Source organism: Onychostoma macrolepis, chromosome 18, assembly GCF_012432095.1.
Source record: "Onychostoma macrolepis isolate SWU-2019 chromosome 18, ASM1243209v1, whole genome shotgun sequence".
NCBI lineage: Eukaryota > Metazoa > Chordata > Actinopteri > Cypriniformes > Cyprinidae > Onychostoma > Onychostoma macrolepis.
The window spans coordinates 26038239-26064760 of record NC_081172.1 but is presented as its reverse complement, the minus strand read 5'-3'; the positions used below and the strand labels follow the sequence as shown (position 1 = coordinate 26064760).

The following is a 26522-nucleotide window of genomic DNA, read 5'->3' as shown; positions in this document are numbered from 1 at the left end:
TATAATGTGCAGAAATATATTAATGAGTACTGCAGCTATGTTCAGATCTACACAGATGCATCAAAAAGTTTAGACAATAAGACAGGAGTAGCGTTTACTGTTCCTGAATTTCACTTATCGGTAAAGAAAAGGACTAGTGATGAGTTATCTGTTTATTCAGGAGAAATGATTGCACTGTTATTAGCAATACAGTGGATAGAAGAGATAAGACCTTTGAAATCAGTTATTTGTTCAGATTCATGTGCATCAGTGGCTAGCTTACTATACTATTTTTATGGGTGCCTGCACATATTGGTATCCAAGGAAATGAAACTGCAGATAAAGAAGCAAAAGAGGCAGTTAAAAACATCAACATTGACTTAACTGTTAACCTAAGTAAGAGTGAAATCAAGAGTATTATTAAAAAAAGACTGAAGGAAAGGTGGCAAAAACAATGGGATAAGGAGAAAAAAGGTCGATGGTTTTACAGAATTCAAAGGAAAGTGGGAGAAATGAGAAGTGCAGGGAAAAACAGGAGAGGAAATGGTAATATCAAGAATGAGATTTGGACACACAAGATTAAATGGTACACTTTATAAAATGGGTAAACATGATACAGGAAGGTGTGAATTTTGTGGGCAAGAAGAATCAGTGGAACATGTTATTTTGTATCGTCAGAAATACGAAACTGAAAGACAGATTTTAATGGAAAATTTAGAAAAAACACGTGGCTTAGGAGTATTCTTGTTAGCTGCGTGGTCTATGGATGGTAAAATTCACCAATTTGCACCGGGGTATCGGCATAAAAGTTAGCGACGTGATGTATCCGATGCACACTTTTTAAACTGATGCAAGTTGGCATTTACATTGCAATGCATCATTTGTAACATTTGCATTGGGGTTCTGTAGTACAGTGATTTCCTTTCCGAATATGGTATTTGGATTCGGGCACATACCTGTGCCATACTGAATTGCATAGGTTTTTTTTTTTTTTTTTTTCATTTGCATCATATCACGTTGTGTTGAATTGAATTGAAATCAGATTGTACTGCATCATAATAGGAGTGAATCGCATCGGTAGCTGCTTCATATGTATCTTGAATGTATCGAATGTATCGTCACTGGTTATGCATATCGCATCGGGCTCAGCTTTGGAGATGTTCAACCGCGTGTTCGTCTTGTTTTGCACATGGCCTGTGATTTGTTTTGCTGGCCATGTGCTTGTTTTTTTTTATGAAAATATTAGATTGGGATGTTCTTGTAACATTCACATAACAGAGAAAAATGTTCCTCAAACATTAAAAAAACCTGGACGTTTCGAACGTTTACATAACATTAAAAATAACGTTGTCATAAGAGGTATAAAAGATCAAAGGGAATGTTTGTCCTACGTTTGTATAATCAGTAAAAAATTTTTATCATAATATAAAATATGGGTGTTTCAAACATAGAGGGAACATTTAAATATAAGGTCCTAATGTTATGACAATGGTAGATCAGAATGTTCCTCAAACATTAAAAAAAAAACTGGACGCTTCAACATGTACAAAAAATTCATTAATAACGTTTTCATAATGGTAGGATGGAATGTTCCTGTAAGGTTCACAGAAACCCCACAAAAAACATTCTTAATACATTAAAAAAACTGGACGTTTTCAACGTGTACAAAACATTCTGAAATAACGTTTTCATAACTTAATGGGAATGTTAGCAAAACGTTCTGACAACTCATTTTTGTTAGCTGGGAAGCTACTGTTTTGAACAAGTAGTTTGCTATGTGTTTACCAAGCCTGTTCCCTTATCTGAACCATTAATTTCAGCTCTTGGAGTCTCTATTAATGATCTGATGAATTGAGAGATGGAATGCATAGGGACTCAAATCAATCATGAAATCATTTAATAATCTGTTCATTTACAGGACTGTTTAGATGAAACAATTCACTAGAAGTCAGAAATTTAAAAGATACATAAAGTATGAGCGAAATAACCATCTAGGAAAAAACTATTTACTAGAATGAATTACTGTAGGCTTTCCAAATCTACACTTGAGAGAGGAAGACCTACGTTGTTTTCTAAGCTACCATTAAAGCTACTTGTATAAGTGTTTGGAGTGGTGTAGTCATAGTAGTATGCATGTTGGATGTTATGGACACTCTTAAACCATGGTATCAATCTTCCTGGCCCTTTGGTCTTGCCCCTGTTCTGCATACCACTAATTATAACAAAAGTGATCAATAGTTTATATCTCTGTGTTTTTATATGCAAGATAATAAGAGTTCTTAGTTCATTTTGAGTCATCAGGAAATATGTAATAATTTGTGGTTCAGTGAGCCAGATTAATTCAGTAACTGCTTAAACTGATTTAATCTGTGAACAGTGAAACAGTTAGGCTCTACACTTGCTGTGCCTATGTTTTGAGTTATTCAGGAGTCATTCACTTGGTCTATACACTGGTCACTCTGTATCAAAGTCTCCCCCTGGAAGAGCCTCCAATGTTTGCAAAAAATAAAACAACAGGTTGCTAAATGCAACAGTGATTGAATGGTGGTTGAATGTATTAATTAAATTAACAGGCTAATTTATTATATTTATTTAATCTTAAATTTATTCTCCAACCCCAATCAAGGTCACCATACCTGTAATTTTTGTAGTAAATTGGAAAACCTTCAATAGCTTTGATTAGAGTTGAAGTTAAACTCTGGAGGACAGTGGACCTCCATGGCTAGATTTGAGGAACCCTGATATAATTCTTGAACACTTGGTTTATTACTGCAAACCTTTGGTTATTCCCTGTTCCAAAAACACAGTCTAGAATTAGTTTAGTCAATCCAGATAATCCAGTTAAGGTTATCCGTTCAAACCAAATTTACTCAGGTAAATCGTATAACCTGATTTCTGGAGTACCTTGCAATTTTATAACCTATAAATGTGATGGCATTGTCAAGTGTGATTGCAGCCTTTCTTTTTTTCCTTTGGGCCATGCCACATTATGTTTTACTAAAGTCTAAGGGGTAAGGGTTAACAGACATATGCAAGACACGTAAAAACAGAGAAGTTTTATGGCAGCTAAAATAAAAAAAGTTGATTGCACAGAGCACTCTGTTTGATGTTATTAATTGTGAAAACTTGAAATCATTGATTTAAGTTTTTGTTTGTACAAAAATTCTAACATAATAATACAAATGTCCTGTGAAGACCTAAACATTCACATAATATACCATCCCTGAGTAACATTTCTTGTTTTTCAGTGCACTAGTATTTAAAGGTGGGGTAAGCGATTTCTGGAAGCCAATGTTGATATTTGAAATCACCAAAACGAACACGCCCCTATCCCAAAAGGGTCTCGCCCCTATTTTGATAGCTCCGCCCCACACATACGTAGCCTACGCAACTCAGGCAACATTTAGTTCTGTGAAACAAAGCAAAACCAATGTTACACTGTGTCTACACCAGACGCGAGTGGCACGACAAAATACTATAGAAGTCATTATAATCGTAGATGCTGTCTACACTGGATGCTGCGTGGTTTGACACAAGAAGTCCCTGACAGAAAACTGGTACTGCGTTCTATTTATGACGTGTTGACACAAATTTCAAATGATTGTCAACGGTCGCTTTAGCGCGTCCAGTGTGGTTAGACTTTAGCTGTTGCAGCGCAGCGCTTCCGGTGTGTTACTCACCTATCGAGAAGAAACAAAGCAACCTCTGCATCCGATCGCAGGCCTTCCGCTCCTTGAGTTCTCTCCAGCGTTGGAAAGCTGATCCGATATTTACACGGGTCCTACTTCTTGCCTTACCATTCCGCAGACGTTTTCCTCTTGTTTTTTTTTATCCGCCATCTTTCTGTCACTCGGCTTGGCTGTTGACTAAACGTTCTCTCCTCCACATCATGAGTAGACACGCCCCTTACTGCTGATTGGCTACAAGTTTGTTTTGGTACTTGACCCCGACTCAGTTTTCTAAAGCATTTTTGAAAAATTACATACCCCACCTTTAAAGGGAAAAATGAAAATTCTGTCATTAATTACTCACCCTCATGTCATTCCAAATCCGTAAGACCTTCGTTCATCTTCCGAAAACATATTAAGATATTTTTTATGAAATCTGTTGGCTTTTTGACCCTGCATAGACAGCAACACAACTACCACATTCAAGGCCCTGAAAGATAGTAAGGACATTGTTAAAACAGTCCATGTGACATCAGTGGTTCAACCTTAATTTTATAAAGCTACGAGAATACTTTTTGTGTGCAAAGAAAACAAAAATAGCCAACTGAAAGTCCCCGAATTTCATCCAAAAGATCTTAATTTGTGTTCCGAAGATGAACGAAGGTCTTGTGTTTGGAACGACATGAGGGTGAGTAATTAATGACAGAATTTTTGGGTGAACAATCCCTTTAAGCATGCTAGGTACTAAAGACTAATAATATGTGTCCACACATAGTTGCATAATAAGGATAACTCAAGCAAATTTCATTTGTGGTCATTGATAAAGGTCAATGTTAAGTGGCCCCACAACATGAGAACTAGCCATGAAGTAGATTCCCCACTGTGCGCCCTGTTCTTTTCTCGTAATGCCCTTTCCTGTCTGGCTTTGAGATGACATTGTCTCATATTACCCGCTCTATCCCACAGCACTATCTCTGCATGAGGGGCACAGCAGCCTGAGGAATAATGCATAATTACGGGTTTCCCCTTAGTCCATTCACTGATGTTCACTGGATGATCCCCCTTAAATAACTGGACTCCGTCCAGCCTTTGTTCAGATTCTGTTCCAAAGTGATGTTCTGAGGTGTCCTTTTGTGGCTGTAGCAATGGAAGATGGACTCCTACTGTGGTCTCTTCATGAAGCTGTGGGAAATGTTCTTCACGTCTCTGCATAGACACTTCAGACAGAACGAGAGTGCCTTCTCCTTGTGCCAGCTGTATGGATGCCAGTCCAGAGTGACCTCTGTCTTTTGCTTCAAGTGAGACTTTCCAGCTTCTCTGAGAGCACAGAGAGGGGCAGGAGGACTCCATGTGCAGGTAAGAACATGCCGGAGGCATTTTGTCAGGCTCCTGGAATTGTTACATGACCACATTTAATTTATAATGTCTTTTTCACATATGAGACAGTAAACCCATAAATTGAGTCACACTTAAAACTGTGTCCACCGACACAGTTCTGGTGTGGGCTCCCAGCCTGTGTCTTTTCTCAAGCTGTTCTGTGCATTTATACACACACATATGATGGTTCTTACCTCTGGTATCACTGCCAGATGTACCACAGCATAATTTATAAAAGAGTCTGGTAAGTCTTCTGCTTGAACAGTCAGAGTCAGGGTGATGGCTGTCCCTGCCTGTGCTGTATGAGGGGTCCTTAGTTCAATCTCCCTCTTCACAGAGCCCCTTGCACCAATAAACAGCCTAAAAATGGAATAATAATAATAACAGTGACATATCGAACCCCTATGGCTGAAATATAAAAGTATATCAATCTTTAACCAAACTGCTGATAAACATTCAGTCGTTGGATAGACTTGTTTTATATACAATTAGTAAATGATGGTGTATTTGTGTCATTTAGCTTTCCTTTTACCATTCTCACCTTTGTTGGTATGGGTGGGAGAGATGCCTATGGTCATCTTTTGCTGAAAGACTAAAATGACGACTGGGACCATGATTAATTATCTCAAACAGCACAGTTGAACTGTGCCCTGGAAGAAGATGTGGAGCTGAATGCACCTAGGGATGAAGGACACTTTTCATTTTGCCGTTTTACAATTTGCCAGCACATTATTATTGAATTTATTCCATTCATACCTTTATCTGTACATGTGTCGGTCGAATCATCTCCGTAGAAACTCTTTCGAGCAAGTTTCCCCTTCTATCCTTTCCAGAGAGACGCATGCTGAATGGCTTCCTGGGAACTGAGTCCATGTACCCCACTAGCTCCTCTTCAAACCAATGAGAAGAGGTGGAGTTTAGCAATACCTCCTGCAGGCTCTCCCCATTAGGCCCCACCAGGGTCACGTGACTGAATGAGGCCTCCTCATTGGGTGACATGCCTGTCACTGTAACCACTAAAAACACTGGGACTCCTATGAAGAAATGTGGTAGTAAGAACTCACATAATCATTTGACGTGTATGGATTCCAACAACAGTGAAAATGCAAAATTAATTTAGCATTACACAAATGGCTCAGAGAACAATGAGAAAGACCTGCTATAGGGCTGCCCTCCATTTTCCTCAGTCCTGGATGTGTCTCATTGGCTTCTCTTGCAAAATAGTACAGGAAGTCCAAGCTGCTGTCACCTAGAGGGTGTTAAACACATGACTGTAACAGTGTTATTACTAACTAAATCATATTAAGACTGGGTGCTTTTACAAGCATCTTTACCTAGTACGTTGAATGTCATTGGCCCAATGGTTTTGACTGTAAGCTGCCATATACCTGTCTCTAGTGGAGGCAGCAGACTTATTCTATTTAGACCCTTAGGCGAGTCTAGCACTGCCAGAGGACCGTCAGTACCAGGAAGAGATTGTTGAACCCCTGAGAAATAAAGATTAGGAAAATTAGGAAATCTACAATGTATAGTAAGTAATTCACCTTGGGGAGACTGTAACGTGAAGTGCCAGAATACGAAGTTCCACAATTGCTCAAAAAGGTATGAGACAGTACAGAGATATACAGTAGGTGATACAGTGAAAGCAGAGACAGACTAAAGTGTTTGTAAATGCATTAACAATTGTGAGTCAAGCGTTTAAGGGATATTTCAACGCTATCTCACGACCAATTCGTACGTATTTTACGAGGTGGATAATCTGTACGAATTTGTATAGTCTCACTCATACAATTTTGTACAATTTGTCTAAACCCCAGTGACAGGTAGGTTTAGGGGCGGGGCTAAGGTGTAGGTCATTCATACAAATTCATACGAATTGTGCAACTCATAAAATATGTACAATTTGCCAAAAATAGTATGAATTTGTACGAGTGAGGTCATACAAATTTTTACAAATTAGCCACCTCGTCAAATATGTACGAGTTGCCGTGAGATCAGGCTGGATATTTCTGTCTTTATGGGTTTTTATTACGTTAGAGAAGGACAATGCTGTTTGGAGTTACAAAGATCATTCCACCACCAAAGTACATGAAGATTTGGGCCTTTTTGTATGGTTATGAAGGTTGTGACACACCAAGCGGACAAGAACTAGTGGTGAGGAAAAGCATCTGGTAAAAGATCTCTGTGTAAGTATGGTTACCTGAGGGACTGACAAGCTCACAATGTGTGAGCTGACCAGTGATGTGCAGAATCACTTTTGACACCGCTTTGTCCACTCTGAAGGAGTTTGATGAATCTGATTCACACTCTGCATGAAGCAGAGTCACCTATTTAGAGAAAGATACATGGTTATGCAGAATCCTGTATTTACAGTCCTGACAAGACTGTACTTAAATGATTGGTTCACTTCTAGAATAAAAATTTCCTAGTATTTTACTCATCCCAGAGTCATCCAAGATGTTCATGCCTTTCATTCTTCAGTCAAAAGGAAATTAAAGTTTGAGGAAAACATTCCAGGATTTTTCTCCATATAGTGGACTTCAATGGGGCAAATTGCAGTTTCAATTCAGCTTCAAAGGGCTCTACACGATCCCAGCCGAGGAATAAAGGTCTTATCTAGCGAAACGATCAGTCTTATTCTAAAAAAATAAATAAAAAATGTATATACCTGTACTTTAACCACAAACGCTCATCTTGCACTAGCTGGACCTTGCTCGTTATGTAATCACATTGGAAAAGAAATGCGAAGAAAGTTAAAACAATGACAAAAAAAGGTAAAACAATGATGTCGGACAATCTGAAGTTGGAGGAGAAAATGAGATGGAGTTTATCGCTTTACCCTACCTTTTTGGTTGCTTCGCTAAATAACACACTTATTCTTTGGCTAGGATCGTCTAGAGTCCTTTGAAGCTGCATTGAAACTGCAGTTTGGACCTTCACCCCATTGATCCCAATTGAAGTCCATTATAAGGAGAAAACTCCTGCATGTTTTCCTCAAAAACGTCTCGGGTTACTCATGTAACCCAATGAGTATGCGGACACCGCAGATCAAAGCAATCGCCGCGAGCTGAGATAAACCGAGCCGCGGCAACGGCTCGAGACGCGAACTTTGTCCCTGCGTGTATTCAGCAGGTGCCCCTTTATATTTTCGGGTAACCACTAATGATGTCACGGGCCATGTGGACCAATAGGATTGGAGTTGTTTTACGCATGTTTCAGGTACCGATCACGCAGACAGCGTTCCCCAAAGTGTCCACCAGGACGCAGTGTTGAGTTCCCTAGAAGGGGAACCTTAATTTCTCATCGACTGAAGAAAGAAAGACATGAACATCTTTGAGTACATTATCAGTACATTTTTATTCTGGAAGTGAACTAATCCTTTAATTCTTAAAACAGGTCTTTTGGTCCTCTTGTGTTTCCAGTTGACTCTACCTTGCTTGAGGTGGTGGTGTCTTCTACAATGGCTGACACATTGTGGATGTCTGTTTTCGTTGTGAAGATGGTCATTCCTCCAGACAAAGAAGAAAGAGAGGAATATAGAGAGAATCTACCAGGAGATAAAGATTCTCTTCTTTTCCTTTTTCTCATCCCTTTTCCTCTTCCTGTGAAGCTTAGATCTTCAGTGAGCAAAAAGTTCACCTAGCACGTACCAAGATTAGATGCATGAAAACAATGCCTCTGTTCCTTAAGTTGTACATACTGTAGGCAACAGCTTTCTGAGGTGGCCTCATAGCTGAAATGGGACATCATAAGTGACTGATCTGGAATGTGCATCAAATTTATACCTCTCTGCCCAGGAGAGTCAATAGAGTTTGATGTTAGCATGCTGCTAAGCTACCAACACAATACCCTAATTATTGAATGTTTTAAACAGTGTGTGTTTGTGGTTTACCTTTGTTTGCTTCTCCAGTATGAGAGCCTGGACTGCACTCTCCAGATGATGGTCTTTAGGAGAGGCGTCTGTGAATACAAATATCTCTGACAGCGGAGGGCTATGGGTCAGAGCCAACTGACTCACAAACACATTCACGCACATAAGAGACACAGATAGAGACACACTTAGAATGTACATCACTGTAATTTGTAGAATTTATTTATTTATTTGAGATTTATTTATCTCAATCCATGATCCATGATCGTGTTCTATGGCATTTAAACCCATGACAATGATATTGCTACCATTTGAGCTAAAGCATATTAAAAAAATGTGTTCTCTGTAAATAGCACCATTGGACCATAAAATTTAGGGCAAATTACTTAATTTGAAAAGGTTAGTGCTGTGTAGTGTTCATTATATTTTTCCAGGCCTAGTTTACTAGACATAAGCTGCGTCTCAATTAGGGTCTGCATCATTTGATGGCTCCGTCAAATGTGGCCTTAAAATGTGTCCTTTTTTTCCTGGGCCATGAAAGATACATGTAGCATCTGGACCAATCAGACACACCATTTCTCATTAGATTTAACAAATCAATTTGTCATTAGATAAACAAATAGTCACAGACTCCTTACCCAATAAACATACTGGGTGCCAGAATGTCTGTGAAGGACACCAGGCCTCTGGTTACCATGGCAACCAGGACACCTCAGCCAGATCAGATAAACTTTATGACCTGAAATTATGTAGAGATAATTTTCCCCCCTACTCAATTCTCTCTAAAACAGACACATACTGCAATAGGAAATTACTTCTTTCATTAATTTATAGAAAGATTTTTCTTTGACCTTCCTATCACATATCCTCAGATCATATGTGTATATTATTACTGTTCTTGTATATTGTCTTTTGTATTGTATACTGTTTTATGCATGCTTATGATGGACCCACTCGTTCATGTAACCTTACCTATGCCATGTTTAGTATCTATGAATTCGTCTTCGGATAATATAATCGAGAGTGTATATTACATGTTGATACCTATGCAACATATTAGTGTCCTAACTTCGGACTCCTAAGAATCTTTAGTAGTTTTGCATCAACACCTAGTCGAATTACATATGCAAATTACCATGTTCAGAGACAAAGTGTCGTAAACTTTCCCTCCGAAAGTGCAAGTCACCATTGGCTCTTTGACTCCCCAGAGGTGTGATCTCTATAGGAGATAAAGCTCTCACATCAGTGACCCGCCTTGCCAGTCGGTGGTTCTTTTAGATCCTAAGAGGATGAAGAGGATGAGCTAGAACTCTTCTGGACCCTTAAGTTTTTGTGCCAGGCTTTCGGCTTTGTCTTTCCATTCAACCAAAGATCCTCGGATCTCAGCTGATGTCTCTTAACTTTTCTTCACTTTTCACCTGAAAAGAAACTCCCAATCACTATCGAGTCAGAACATCTTTGGAATTCATCACTCTTCAAACCAGGAAGAACATGATTGCAAGTCCAAAACCTTGAAACCATCAAGACTTTCATCCGAGACTACATCCGGACGCATGTCAACAACCAAGGCAATTCAAGTATCGTACATATAACTAAACGATACAGAGGTTTAGTATAAGCTATATACCCCGTTATAAACGGCACTGATGGTTTTAACTCATTTTCCATAACTGCATTCTCTTGTTTCTCTAATGGCTTCATTCATCCACTTTATCTCCTCTTTGTATGTACACGTGAGTGTATATGTTTGTTTGTTTGTTAGACTAGCTTGTGTTAGTGTTTAGTTATTAAAACTATGACTTAGTTCACACTGCAGGCTAAAGTGGGCCAAATCCGACTTTTTTGCCCAAATGTGTCCCATATCTGATTTTCTTATGACAGTCTGAACAGCACAAATCCGATTTTTTTCAAATCAGGCCCAGGCCACTTTCATATGTGGTCCTAAATCAGATACATATCCGACATTTTGCAATGTGACTTAAGTCTGAACGGCCTTTTACATCATTGAAATGCGACAGACATCACAGTTCTGCGCTGGAGGCAATCGTGCTCTCCTTCTTATCACTTCGTTATTTAGGCTCCGATTGCACATTAACTTAAAAATTTCTGAACACACGCTAACACGAGCAGCATCCATTTTTATTTCCACAAACACAGTGCGCTGCGTCTGACGTCACGTCTTCTTCTGCACATGCGGGTCACTTCAGGGCCGTATACGGTTCACACATGAGACTGATGGCAGTCGCATTTAAATGACAATGTGAACAACAGTGCAAAAAAAAATCGGATTTCAGCAAAAAATCCGATCTGAGCATTAAGACCTGCAGTGTGAACTAAGTCTCTTGTGCACAAATTACACAAGTTTCTGATTCTGCTTTGCAAATTAATGTCCCTTTGCGATTTTGACCCTGGCTACATGCTTTAATGCAGTGGTTCCCAACCACGATCCTGGAGGCCCCCCAACACTGCATGTTTTCCATGTCTCCTTAATCAAACACATCTGATTCAGATCATCAGCTCATTAGTAGAGACTCCAAGACCTGAAATGGGTGTGTCAGACAAAGGAGAGATGCAAAATGTGCAGTGTTGAACAGATTAGTTGATGGCAGTTTAATTCTGCTACAGTTACTACTGGCAGCTGATATAAATAATTGTAATTAATCATAATTAATTGTAATTATTTATATACATTTCCATTTTGAGCTGATTTGGTACACACAATTAATGAATCCTTCACTGGTGTGGAGGTAATTGTAAATGTAATCATTTTAAATTAATCATAAATGCAGTTGATGGCTAACACATTCTTTCATTGCGACAGGTCTAACATTTAAGTACACTTTAGGGAACAGAAATGCCCTAACCTTGAATTTAAACATGAACAAAACGTCTTTCTGGAAATGCTAATAACAATACATGATTTGAGGAACCAGCTGAAGTAATCAGTAACCAAATAATAGTGTTCAAATGGGGTGAGATGTCGTCCAACTCAGTGTGACACTTGATTAGGCATCAGGTAGCTGTAATTCTTTACTGAACTGTCTTAGGCCTGGTTCTGCAGTGCGGTCAGAGCTATCGCCGTTTGCGTTCAGAAAAGTCGGGAGATACAGTTTGACATAAGTCAGGTGCGTATTCTACCACAATTTTAGCGAGTAATTCAGACAGGAGCCCTGGGAGCTAAATAAATCTTCTTCAATCTCTACTCTCATTGCCTGGATTGACTAGTAGTTCCCCAGAGAGGGACCATTCCTTCACCGGCTAAAATGACTTAAGGTTGGACAAACTCCATATATCTCCTTTCAAATGCTTCTAAATTAAATGTATAAACTGATATTTGATCTGTTAAGTCAAATATTTGAAGAAAACATTATCCATTATCTGCTGAGGGCAGTGATTATGGTTGAATTCAACTAAGGTGCTATTTTGAGTTTCTGGGTTGTTGCGATTGACTGCTCCCAGTTAGTTGTCAATAACACCTTGTTTCTGCAAAGAACAACTTGTCACGTATTCTTGGAACAAGAAGTGCTAAAGATTCTATGCTCATATGATCACAGATGAGGCAATGACAGAGGTGGACGACTAAGACCTGTGTGCTGTGGGTCAGTAACATTCTAAATTAGTGTTAATGATCCTGTGTTGGACTTGTGTACACCCAGTAGGGCAGTGATAGTGTATAGATCAGGGATCCTCAAATCTGGCTTGTGAGATCCACTTTCCTGCAGAGTTTAGCTCTAACCCTAATCAAACACACCTGAGCATGCTAATCAATGTCTTCAGGATCATTAGAAAAATCACAGGTAGGTGAGTTTGTTCAGGATTGGCACAAAACTCTTCAGGAAAGTGGATCTTGCAAGCCGGGTTTGAGTATCCCTGGTATAGATGCTAGAGATCTGACACTCACCTGTGAATTTGGGTAGGTAATGATGGCGGCTTCTTGATGGAATGCCGCCATCATATTCGGGAGAGCTACCCCAATATTAGTACTACAACTTTCTCCTTGCTTGAATAAGACCTAAATTCAGATTCAAACTGTTTTAGCCTTAATTTGAATTCAGAGAGAATTATTGAAAAAGTTAAATAAGATCAATATTGATATCCTGAGATTTATGGATGTTTTAAACTTTTGAAATAAGTAAATTACAACCTTCTGGAAATGTTGGGACATTTTTTAAAATTTGAATAAAATGAAAACTAAAAGACTTTCAAATCACATGAGCCAATACAGTGAGGAAAATAAGTATTTGAACACCCTGCTATTTTGCAAGTTCTCCCACTTAGAAATCATGGAGGGGTCTGAAATTGTCATCGTAGGTGCATGTCCACTGTGAGAGACATAATCTAAAAAAAAATATCCAGAAATCACAATGTATGATTTTTTAAACTATTTATTTGAATGATACGGCTGCAAATAAGTATTTGAACACCTGAGAAAATCAATGTTAATATTTGGTACAGTAGCCTTTGTTTGCAATTACAGAGGTCAAACGTTTCCTGTAGTTTTTCACCAGGTTTGCACACACTGCAGGAGGGATTTTGGCCCACTCCTCCACACAGATCTTCTCTAGATCAGTCAGGTTTCTGGCCTGTCGCTGAGAAACACGGAGTTTGAGCTCCCTCCAAAGATTCTCTATTGGGTTTAGGTCTGGAGACTGGCTAGGCCACGCCAGAACCTTGATATGCTTCTTACAGAGCCACTCCTTGGTTATCCTGGCTGTGTGCTTCGGGTCATTGTCATGTTGGAAGACCCAGCCTCGACCCATCTTCAATGCTCTAACTGAGGGAAGGAGGTTGTTCCCCAAAATCTCGCAATACATGGCCCCGGTCATCCTCTCCTTAATACAGTGCAGTCGTCCTGTCCCATGTGCAGAAAAACACCCCCAAAGCATGATGCTACCACCCCCATGCTTCACAGTAGGGATGGTGTTCTTGGGATGGTACTCATCATTCTTCTTCCTCCAAACACGTTTAGTGGAATTATGACCAAAAAGTTCTATTTTGGTCTCATCTGACCACATGACTTTCTCCCATGACTCCTCTGGATCATCCAAATGGTCATTGGCAAACTTAAGTCAGGCCTGGTTTAAGCAGGGGAACCTTCTGTGCCATGCATGATTTCAAACCATGACGTCTTAGTGTATTACCAACAGTAACCTTGGAAGCGGTGGTCCCAGCTCTTTTCAGGTCATTGACCAGCTCCTCCCGTGTAGTTCTGGGCTGATTTCTCACCTTTCTTAGGATCATTGAGACCCCACGAGGTGAGATCTTGCATGGAGCCCCAGTCCGAGGGAGATTGACAGTCATGTTTAGCTTCTTCCATTTTCTAATGATTGCTCCAACAGTGGACCTTTTTCACCAAGCTGCTTGGCAATTTCCCGTAGCCCTTTCCAGCCTTGTGGAGGTGTACAATTTTGTCTCTAGTGTCTTTGGACAGCTCTTTGGTCTTGGCCATGTTAGTAGTTGGATTCCTACTGATTGTATGGGGTGGACAGGTGTCTTTATGCAGCTAACGACCTCAAACAGGTGCATCTAATTTAGGATAATAAATGGAGTGGAGGTGGACATTTTAAAGGCAGACTAACAGGTCTTTGAGGGTCAGAATTCTAGCTGATAGACAGGTGTTCAAATACTTATTTGCAGCTGTATCATACAAATAAATAGGTAAAAAATCATACATTGTGATTTCTGGATTCTGGATCTGGATTTTTTAGATTATGTCTCTCACAGTGGACATGCACCTACGATGACAATTTCAGACCCCTCCATGATTTCTAAGTGGGAGAACTTGCAAAATAGCAGGGTGTTCAAATACTTATTTTCCTCACTGTACATACACACACACACACACACACACACACACACACACACACACACACACACACACACACACACACATTGTTAGTTTGACAAAGAAAGAGGAATTTGTCCAAAATTATATGTATTTTTAAAAATATGACGAAAGAACATAAAAGTGCCCATAGTCTAAGAATCACCCATATATTTGAAGGCCCCCCAACCCATGAGTTTGAATAAATGACCATCCCTACAGTATAAATTCTGGGTATCTCTTGTTCTTTGAAACCACAATAATGGGGAAAACTGCTGACTTGGCAATGATCCAGAAGACGAACATTGACACCCTCCACAAAGAGGGTAAGTCACAGAGGGTCATTACTGAAAGGTGTGGCTGGTTACAGAGTGCTGTATCAAAGCATATTAAATGCAAAGTTGACTGGAAGGAAGAATTTGGGTAGGAAAAGGTGCACAAGCAACAGGGATGACCGCAAGCTTGAGAATACAGTCAAGCAAAACCGATTCAAACACTTGGGAGAGCTTCACAAGGAGAGAACTGAAGCTGGAGTCAGTGCATCAAGAGTCTCCACGCTCAGACGTCTTCAGGAAAAGGGCTACCAAGCCACTTCTGAACCAGAGACAACGTCAGAAGCATCTTAACTGGGCTGTGGAGAAAAAGAACTGGACTGTTGCTCAGTGGTCCAAAGTCCTCTTTTCAGATGAAAGTAAATTTTACATTTCATTTGGAAATCAAGGTCCCAGAGTCTGAAGGAAGAGTGGAGAGGCACAGAATCCATGTTGCTTGAAGTCCAGTGTGAAGTTTCCACAGTCAGTGATGATTTGGGCTGCCATGTCATCTGCTGGTGTTGGTCCACTGTGTTTTCTTAAGTCCACAGTCAACGCAGCCATCTACCAGGAAATTTTAGAGCACTTCATGCTTCCTGTTGACAAGCTTTATGGAGATGCTGATTTCATTTTCCAGCAGGACTTGGCACCTGCCCACACTGCCAAAGGTACCAAAAGCTGGTTCAATGACCATAGTGTTACTGTGCTTGATTGGCCAGCAAACTCGCCTGACCTGAACCCCATAGAGAATCTGTGGGGTATTGTCAAGAGGAAGATGAGAGACACCAGACCCAACAATGCAGATGAGCTGAAGGCCACTATCAGAGCAACCTGGGCTCTCATAACACCTGAGCAGTGCCACAGACTGATCGACTCCATGCCACGCCGCATTGCTGCAGTAATTCAGGCAAAAGGAGCCCCGACTAAGTATTGAGTGCTGTGCATGCTCATACTTTTCATTGTCATACTTTTCAGTTGGCCAAGATTTCTAAAAATCCTTTCTTTGTATTGGTCTCAAGTAATATTCTAATATTTTGAGATACTGATTTTTGACTTTCATGAGCTGTAAGCTCTAATCATCAAAATTAAAAGAAATAAACATTTGAAATATATCAGTCTGTGTGTAATGAATGAATATAATATACAAGTTTCACTTTTTGAATGGAATTAGTGAAATAAATCAACTTTTTGATGATATTCTAATTATATGACCAGCACCTGTATTGGCTCATGTGATTTGAAATTCTTTTAGTTTTCATTCTATTCAAATTTAAAAAACGTCCCAACAAATCCGGAATTCGGGGTGTATTAAATAAATGCAGAAGTTGTTAAAATTATAAACAGGATTAGAATATGCACCAGAGCATTTTGTAAGAATTTTGAAATTTTGAGTCATGGACAAAATTTGGGAGAATGGGATTGGGTTACCAAGTGAAATAGAAATTTTGATTTAAACAGATGTATAACAGACATCTCACAGTAATATTATTTTCTAGTAAATCAGGAAAGACAAATAATTTGTTGCTATTATATTATACAACATATTCTATATCAGAGGAGCTGTTTTCTGTGTTTTGCATTGAAGAAACTGCTTGCTCTTCCTCTGTAAAGAAGAGCTTAAAATAGAATGTGGAACTGCTGTTGTCAGCCAGACAAGATTTATGAAATCTAGAGACATTGAAAGAGATGGTTAAAAAGTGGAATCAAACAAAGAGGTGATTGCTCAAAGACAATTGTGGTTGGAGTTTACCAAGATTACATTTTATTTATGCGGTTCTCTGGGTGTTCAAATTTTAGATGTGACCAGACAGCTTCTGGAACAGCCACCTTGACAAATGGGAGCAAATAGACTGGAGTCTGCTCAACAAGTGGGAGAGAAGCAGAGACATGGCCGCAGAGAGAACAGGAAGTAACTTTGTAGTCACATGTGCTGCATTTTCAATGATCACTACACTTCAGCTCCCCGCATGAAAGAAGTCAACATGGACACAGCCTTATTCAATGCAGGCTGTAGGATCAGAACGAGTCAGACAAAACTAAGATTTGATCAGAACATTGAAACATGAGGAGCCGAAATTCCTGAGAGGAACCAAGAAAACAGGACAACGTCGTAAATCAGATTCCTAGCTTCACCTCTGGAGTAAGCCTAACCAACAAGCCTCTTCCAGAACAGTTTGCAACATTAAGACAAAAGAACACTTATTGATAAGTCCAACGCAGGAAGGAGATCATCAAATTTGGGGTACATAATCAAGATTAATGGTCAAAGAGATGGCCATCATATGTGTTCCACGAGAGAAATCACAAGCTTCTTTAGATTGACTTTTCCCCCACACATAGACGACAAAGAACTAGACTGAAATTCCTCTGTCCAAAGAACATGTCTTTTGGTCTCCACAGAACTACACAGAGACTTTCTTTTTCATATGCACATAAAACCATCCTAAAAGGACATTGCTAGGCATAACACTATATTATGTATGTAACCCACACATTAGACTATCATGTTTTAAGCACATATTATGTATGTCTTTTTAATATCTATTGAATGACTTTAAGGTATTCGTGTTTGGTATGTATGAGCTTGACAATTCTAGCTTGAAACGTTTCTTCCAATTGATTCTTTGTCAAATGGTTCTGGTTATAGAAATCACATCCAAATGTATACTTTGCAAGAGTGTGTAAAATTCGGACCATGTGACTGATAACATGCTGATTTATGATGGAAGGAACAACCCTAGCTAAGATAATATCTAATTGGTCAAGACACCAGATGGGATGTGTCCAAAAGCCGAGTTTAAAAACTCAGGACACCATCAAATCGCCCCTTCTTGCCCTTCTCGCCCCTTCTCTCTCCCTTCTCGTCACCGCGTTTTGACGCTGTTTTTTGCGCTCTCTGAGTGTGCTCTGGCCTACAGGCCAGTTGCTACTTAACACCATGATGAGAAGAAAAACCACCTAGTCTCGTTACATTCTTTCTTTTATTTTAGTTTATTTTCCGTTGCGAGTTTCGTGTTCTCAGTTTAAGTTTTGCCGCCACGCCTTGTCTCCGAGTTCAACTCGAGCCTGTGACCGCCTCAAAACTTCAACCAGACCAACTCCGCATCCTCAGCCAACGCTCAAGACATCCCTTCAACGACTACTGAACTTCCAGCCAATCACCAACTCGGGAAACCCCTTTCCTGCAACGACGACGACAAAAGCGAATCCCTGTAACACAAAGGCAACGCAAGCAAGTACCTCCAGGTCTAACTGTGAATGTATGAATGTGTGACTGCTTGTGTTCATGTGTTAGATTAGTTTGTCTTAGGTTTATATAAATAAAGTCGTATTTATATTTAAAAGAGAAGTATCTTGTGTTTTGTGCTTACAAGTTAATGTCTTAATCTGCCGATTTTGTTACTGTGCTGCTTAATAGTGTTTTCACTATATTTTGGATTTTAATATCCAGTGCAGAATTAATGTTATACGGCTCATTCAGTGAATCGCTGCCGACTCAGTGATCAGCCGCAGAATAGTGATTCTGTTCAAATTCCCTTTGAGCTAAATTAAATTAAATTATATTTATGTATCAAACCCTACAAGGCTGAAACTTTCACTTGAGAGAACATCCTGCCATGTAAAATGGTGGTAGATTGATCAAAATTCATTGAAGAGGGGCAGAGACAACAAAGCCCACACATCACAACACCAGAACTTCGGATGCCTTTTCATGCTGATGATTGTGGGCACGTGCTGCATTTCCAATGATCACCACGGAGATCGTTTAAAATTTTGTTAGTTATAATATTAACTTGATTGATTTTAGTTATTTACTGGTCACAGCATTTCATTGTGTTCTCTGTTATTTTGAATCCGCTTTCAATAGGTACCAGTCTAGCCCTTCTGTTTATCTTAAATAAGAGAAAGTAAGTTCATTGACAAGAGTGAGAGCTTGATTCAACTGTCAGATTAAATCTGAGCTGGATTTGGCATAGTGAGAGCTATTACATTAACCAACTAGGGGTAAAGACATACATAGATTACTGACTATGCAGAGTTCTCTGGCTAAGAAATAAGAGGTAGGACACAGGGTGTCTAAAGAAATTTTGATCAGTAAAGCAACAAGATTGGTCACTCAATTTAATTTAAGGTAATTTCCTAGATTCAATAAAATAATTCCAAATTTCCAAACTTTTGCAATCCCAAATGTTGTCATCACCAGGGGTATGAGATGGAAATGTTTTGGCCATGGATCCAAGATTGTGAGGAGATCTCCAATCTTCTTTTGATTAGCTCATGAGCAACAACAAAAGGTATGAACATTTTAATTGCACAATGAATGACAAATTGCATTTGAGAAATTGACCAAACTGTAGACCAAAAAGTTAGATGTCTGAGGTGTTAAACCCATTGCGACTGACATCAGACGGCTACAATTAATATCCTAACGTCTAAAACACTTTAAAGCAGTTTGAATGTTGATGAAAATCTCATCAAGATTTTATAGAAAGTTTAAGGGTTTTATGTACATAAATGGACAAAGGTAAAGATATTTAGACAGGTTTGAGCCCTGTTTTGTTTTCAGACAGTTGAATATCACTTTCAAGTGTCCAGTTCAAACGCTGCTCGTCAACTGCAGCTGTCACAGCTGCTAGGCTACAAGAACAATCCTCCATAAGCTAGCTAGACCATCCCATTTATCAATTCTCAATTCAAACTTCGTAGCAAAGCCTATGATGTCCACATCATTTGGAGGAAGCATCCCCTGAATTGGAACACAGTTATAGACATAGGTTGACCATAAAGGTTTTTTATTAGTGGTCCACAAATATGGGGGATTCCCTGTTGATTTTATCTACAGTAAGTCTGCTATAATTTTGTTTAACTTTGTGATATTTTTACTGAGAATGTCAAATGTCTTCTGGTGTTATGGTTACCTGAAGGGCAGAGAGACACATCTCTGGTTCATCCCCACCTCCAAGAGCCGTCAGATCCTCCATGTACTGCATGAACTGATAAGGGTCATCTGTCTCCATCACTGGCCCAAAACCTGAGATATTATCAGTGTGCTCAATGTAGAACTAATTAAACGTCTAAATGCAACAAATTTTGCTTCAAAGAAAATCTTGAAAACAGGAAGTGTTTTTTGTGTAATATGCATGAGATATCGTTCTAACCAGGGTCATGAAAAGGCACCAGAATGAAGGTGCCATGCAGACTAGTGCGTTGGCTCTTTTTACGGGCCTGTATGATGGAGAGGGCTCTGAGACGGGCAGCTGTGATCTCCTCAAACATGCTGCCAGTTGTGTCCATGACAAAGACCAATGTCGGGGGCTGCTGGACACTGAAGAGCCTACAGGTTTCCACAGACTACATCACTTGTGCGTTTTTTCATCATTGGATAATTCTGTTTCAATTACTGAATTAGTAAATAATGAAAAAGTCCACCAAAACTGTCTATTTCAATAAAACCTTTTCACATGCACTCAATATTAACAAAAGGTGTCACACATGATGTCTAAAGTAAAATAGGAATTCCAGTCTTTTCTTGTAGATCACTGTAAGTAGTACAACGGGGCTAAAGGCGCCCCGGAGGAAAAGGCACCTTTGATATTATTTTCATCTAAACCACTAGATGGCACAAAAACATGGCTTAGCACTTTCCAAAACATTCCCTTTTCAAGATGCACATTAGGGTGCATCAAAAAACACAATTCTTGAATTTTGATATGGCTGGGTGCTAAAAGTGTTCCAATATATGTAGAAACAACACATGCAAAATATTTTTCCAGTACATGATGATTTAGGGGTGCCACCGCACATCTGTTTTTGTTGGATAAAGTGGTTAACAGTGCTCAATGGTCGCCATTGAGATCTGAGGTAAACAATACTACAGCTCAAGAAAACTGAGGTGATCTTTCTGTTTGAGGTGATCTTTCTGTGTTGGGTATGTATTATTACATATTACTATCATATCTGTAGATGTGTCTTTGTATACTTATTTATCATAAGTCATTTAAGTCATATTTATAGGTATTTGGTTCTCATTACATCTAGCTAATGTTAGTTTGCCAACCACAGTTAGCTATCTATGTTAGCTAAGCTTAATAGCTTAACATCAACAGTATTCTAGAGTGGACAATGTCATATTCAGTGTATACGTAGATGTCTCATGTTTATTGAGAGTAGCATTGTACATGATGTTGCTCATTGGAGCAGACTCTGGCACAGACTGAGCAATTAAGTTTTAAGTTTAGTTAGTGTCAGCTCTTACCATTTAGGCCCTGTTAGTTGCCAGTGAGTTAGCCACTAGAGAGGGTTTGCTCTTTTAAGTGTGTCAGTATCGCCCCTTGTGTTTAACAATAAAGTCAATTAAACTTTATATGTGTGTCCGACATCCATCACTGCTGCACAAAATTCAGGGTAAGACCACGTGAACATGTCCCATTGACCTCCATTCATTTTGTCTATAGGACAAATTAATGGAGAATCTTGAAAGTTGAATTCTGAGAAATGCCCAAGTTGCACAAAGGGCAAACAAACAACTTTTACTTTGATAACCCTATAGAACATGTTACTGTATAAAAGTTCACTGTACTCAACATTTCCAGGTCAACCTTTTGGCAATTACACAAAAAATTGCACATTTTTCGAAATTTCGCCAAAGTTCATGTGTTAGTTGGCACCCCTAAATCTCAGTGGAATTCCTCAAAACTTTGCAAAAGTAATTTTTATGTTAATTGGAACAAAATGCAATGCCAGCCAAATTTATATTTTGAAATTAAAATTTCCCATTCAAATTTGATGCACCCTAATGCACATGTATATTTATCTGATCTTTGATGCAATTGCGCCGCAGCAGTGCACAGTTGATTCTGTGCTTACTTGATCTAATATTTTAGATATAATAGTTTTTTTTTTTTTTTAAATGTTGTAGATTTAAGTAGCAAATGAGAATCACTAAAATTAATACATATATTTTGAGACAAGGGTCTTCTTTATGATTTTCAGTTTTGTTTAAGATAATTAAAGCAACAGTTTTTAAATAATGAAAGAATATGTAAAAGTATGGTATTTGGGGTAAAAAGTGCCCCCGCAGTTGGGGCTAAAGGCACACAGTAATTAACATGATAATTAATAGATCGCTGACTTTTCCATTTGGTTAGATTCAGATGCTAAATATCATATATTATGTTGGGTGTCCATATTAGAGATAATCACCATGTTTAGAATGAAAGCATCATATTTAAAAATATGATATTAATCATATCATATAATAAAATATGATTTGTTGTTACTACTGTAAATATATATTCAATTATTATTGGATCTCCTTTAATACTTTCAGAATCTTTACTTATTAAAATGATTTTGTTTCTGTATTTTAAAATATATTTTTTTATATTAACATATTTTAATGACAGTATATTTATTGTGTGCCTTTTACCCCATGCTGGTGGTACACACGGGGTAAAAGACCCCTCTTGCCACCTCATACATTTCTAAGATTTTTAAACAAAATAAACAACTTTAATGTTCCATTAATGTTCAATGTAACGTATATATTTTTTTCTGCAATTATACACTTTAGGAGCAGCGAATAGCACATTTTTTCTTAAGGTGGGCCTTTAGCCCCGTTGTACCCTACTGATGTTAAATTAAATTGACCTCTGACCTGAGGAAACTTTTGGGCCCCACCTCATTGTGGAGGTCATGGAGCACTCTGAGGGTTGCTGTGGTAGCCAGATGGGCAGCTTCTTTATGGAGGTAGTGATGAGGGGAGAACAGCGGAGACGTGCTGTCCTTGTTGATTCCTCCCTCAGCTCCCTGGTGACGACTACTGTCCAGAATCCCACCGTGACTGCACTTTCCTTTGAATAACAAGACAATACATGTTGCTTTTCTTATAAGTACCTTACTAAATCATCAGAATGAATCATAACTTCACCTTTATCACCTTTATTAGTTTAGCAGATTTGAATCTTCAAAATGACTTACAAATAAAGAGGTGAATCTCATGAAATCTGTAAAGAACATTTCCAGGTTATATTTCTTCCCAAACTCAAGGAAATAAGAAATTTCCTTTTTTTTTTTTTTTAAATAGTAAAAGTAAATAAATTAAGATTATTTGTAGGATATTTTGGAAAGTGGCACTATTTTAATGACAATTAAGCACCTTCCCCCAATTACCATGATGCAAATTGTAAAGTATTTATTTTTTATTTTCGGTAATGCCTCAATTTATGAATATTTAAATAAAATGATTTCAGTAATTTTTACTGTAATAAAGTAAAATGCTAAGTATACTATAAATAAATTTACATATTTATGTACTTAATAAAAACACCCAGCAATTCTACTTTTAGTCTACTAAACTGGTATACTAAAGTTAGTCTGCTAAATTGGAACAATTTTGTGCTTAATGCACTTTAATTGTGATGAAGTCCAACTAAAGATGTGCTTAAGTATATTTGATTGTGTTAAACTTTAGGTACACTTTACGTATCTTGCATTTAAAGACCGATATCATTTAAAAATGATCATACAATCCTCATCAATAGTGACATTAAAACACATTTTAGGCTTAATATTAAGAAATGTGCATTGTAGTACTCCACATTAAGTTTCATTATAATTTTTATATCAGTAAGTCTTGAGCGATATGTCAAAAATATGTTAAAAGATTTGAACTATACTTAGTATAAAATAAATGTATTTTAAATATATTACTTTTTACTAGAGTACTACAGTAATGGAAATCCAAGTACAAACAAATAAACAAATGAACAAATTAATAAAATCTCAACACATTACAGTAAATAAAGAAGGAAATGGGAAATGTTCTTAATTGTCACAAAATAATTTCACAAAGAAAACTTGTCTTACACATAGGCTTCATTTTCTTTATGCAAGATATAATTAAGTTTTCTTGTTTCTCTATCCTAATTTTGGGGTGAAATGTGACCAGGACACATTTTATTCATTTAAGTTACACGATGACGCCTATACCTGGAGGTTTGACAGGGTAAGCGCTGAAATAGCCAGTAGTCAGTAGCGGTTCTGTCTGACGAATCATTTTCTCTAACAGATTATTGTAACAGCTAAATCTGTAGCACTCTGCACAGGTTGGGGTTTCCTCTGAAAACAACAAAAACATTTATGGTGAACATTGAGTGGTTAATGACTTATTGCAAAATACTTTGTGAGGAACTAACCTGAAGCTACAGGAACTGACGGCTCTTCTGGGTGCAGAAGATGGAGGTACACTGCTTGCTGACCCATCTCCACCCAGTTACTGTGACTGTAAAAGTCCTACAAACATATGCATACAACAGTACAACCGACTAATTTTCGAATCTTGCCGATAGTCGACTGATAGTCGAATCATATGTTTGGGGGCAGGGGCAAAATACTTTACCAAAAGTCAAGTCAGACATTGGACAGTCATAATTATTGACGTTAACACAGAGGGAAAATGTGTAACGGACGCCTCACAGATACAAAAATAATGTTTTATGTTTTGATTAAAAGATAGATAACATTAAACGTCAGCAAAACCCTAAGAATTCACAACATTTTTACAACAGTGCTCTCATTATAACATTATGTATATGACAGTAGTTATTAATGTTCTGCATTTGAGCTACGTGTGCTGAAGATGACCAGTAGAGTGAAGCACTTGATAGCAGGTTTTTAATCAATGGGATTTAACTCATCATTTATCTCATATAGAATACGGTTCGTTATTTATACAACATAACGTCAATATTACTACTTATAGGCTATCTGCACAAAATGTCCCGAATGCACATGTCTTAAACGTGTCTGTGGCTGCGCGGCTCTGAATGAACTCCTTTTGTGGACGCGTTCTTCACTCAACAACGCGCAGAAACACAGCAACTAAACTCTAAAAATTCACAGTGTAAATAAATATAATGTGTTAGCCAACCTGTAATGAGTGGAAAAGCTGACCCAGGCTACGTCTGGCCCCCTGGTACTCTTTAGCCTGGGTCTGCAGTACCGTCCGGCCCCAGAACTCTCGCAGCATCTGGGTGGCTCCTTCCACTCTCTCAGAGTCAAAGTGGTAGACTGGATCAGAGCATGTGGAGCTCAAGAAATCCATTTCAGCATTAGCACTTGCTACCTCTCCCACAGCATGCCAAAACCCCCGACCAAGCCCAGTATACTGGAACAAACAAATCAGTGAGACTAAATCTTCAAGTCATCACTATGTATCTAAAAAATATTACCAGAATAAACTGCATTCAGCAGTAAAAAGCAACAAGTGGATATATTCACTTGCATGATACCTACCAGCTCCTCATGATCTACATCATGTTGATGTTCCATCATTTTGCTCAGAGTTTCCATTGTGATGTTCAGTATAGCTTGTTCTGTCATGTACTGGTGTGTGTATGAATCCCAGGACAATGTTAGTACGCGTGACCAGAAGTTGGGAAGAAAGGCTTGGCATATTGGCATACAGTAGAAGAACAGCACCAAGACACACTGGTGGGTCAAAATCCAGGAGCTCATCCCTTCACACATCATTCCCCACTGGTTAAAACACCTGAACTGTTATAGAAAGATGCATCACACCTGCAAAGGGTTACATGTGAGACGGATGTGGGGGATGTGGTGAGCTGTTTTATTATACACACATCACTCTGCTTGCCTATTCAGAGCGGTACACGTAACTATACATAAACGTTGATTTTTACCTTTTTAAATAAAGTCAGTTTTTCAGTTTCAGTTCATTGTACTGTTAAAGATTTAAATGGTAGGTCTATATATTTTCAGCATTATAGAAATATAAAAATATCACATATAGAAACCAAGATTTTGTGGCAGGCATTGTTTAATGAAAGCTATTGTTTTTATTTTTGTTTTTTAAGAACATTTATCTTTCAGTTCCAACTACAGTATTAATATTCTTAATTTGAAAACTATAAAATTAAATTATGTTTGACAGATTTGGGTGTGGCTTTTGTCCACCTGCTTAGTGTTTTCAACTACTGATTAAGTAATTGTTTTTGTTATAATGCATCTATGAATTTTAAATTTTTTTCCATAGTGCTTAAACCAGTACACGTTGTATGTAAGCACAAAAGATTTATAAAACAGGTATTTCTCTTACCTCCACTGGCTTCTTTCCTTTCGTGGTCTCAGTCTAGCTTTTTTTCAACTTGTATTTTCGTGGGTTTTATCATTTGACAGATCCAAACTCCAATCAGCAATCAGAACTGCACATGGTGTGGTTTTCACCCTCAGACAAAGATTCTGTCAGCAGTTTGTCTCCTTACCACATTACGTGCAGTCTTTAGAAAACCAGTAGCTGAAAAGCAAGTTTTAAGACTCTTGTTTTTGTGAATATTTCTGGAGGTGCTTCTAAGCTAAGTAAGAGACAGAAACATGCCTGCAACCTGCTAAGATGGATGTCCATGAGACATATATCCTCAAATCCTCATGACCCCACTATTGCATGTGCTTCCCTCCTTGTCTTCTTTCTC

The 26522-nt window shown here is 38.4% G+C and overlaps 1 protein-coding gene across 1 annotated transcript; it reads right to left on the bottom strand.

Annotated features, from left to right (window-relative positions):
* Window positions 1-1588: 1588 nt before the first annotated feature.
* Window positions 1589-26277, bottom strand: vwa7 (von Willebrand factor A domain containing 7). Its single transcript, XM_058752435.1, has 17 exons — window positions 26150-26277; window positions 25327-25611; window positions 24962-25198; window positions 24228-24324; window positions 24022-24150; window positions 22688-22883; window positions 20190-20365; window positions 19950-20062; window positions 8917-9033; window positions 8457-8663; window positions 7225-7351; window positions 6359-6511; window positions 6181-6273; window positions 5781-6058; window positions 5566-5702; window positions 5219-5384; window positions 1589-5036 (listed from the first exon to the last, which is right to left on the bottom strand). The coding sequence occupies exons 2-17, from the start codon at window positions 25561-25563 to the stop codon at window positions 4452-4454; spliced, it is 3048 nt and encodes a 1015-aa protein (XP_058608418.1). The 5' UTR covers window positions 25564-25611; window positions 26150-26277; the 3' UTR covers window positions 1589-4451.
* Window positions 26278-26522: the final 245 nt, after the last annotated feature.

Bases quoted from the DNA above. Each gene is read 5' to 3' on its own strand.
- vwa7 (XM_058752435.1), bottom strand. From the start codon at position 25,563: ATGATGTGTGAAGGGATGAGCTCCTGGATTTTGACCCACCAGTGTGTC. The intron at 24,325-24,961 runs GTTGGCTAACAC...ATATGTTTGTAG, and splicing joins AGCTTTTCCACTCATTACAG to GACTTTTACAGTCACAGTAA. The intron at 22,884-24,021 runs GTATAGGCGTCA...TGTTATTCAAAG, and splicing joins TTACCCTGTCAAACCTCCAG to GAAAGTGCAGTCACGGTGGG.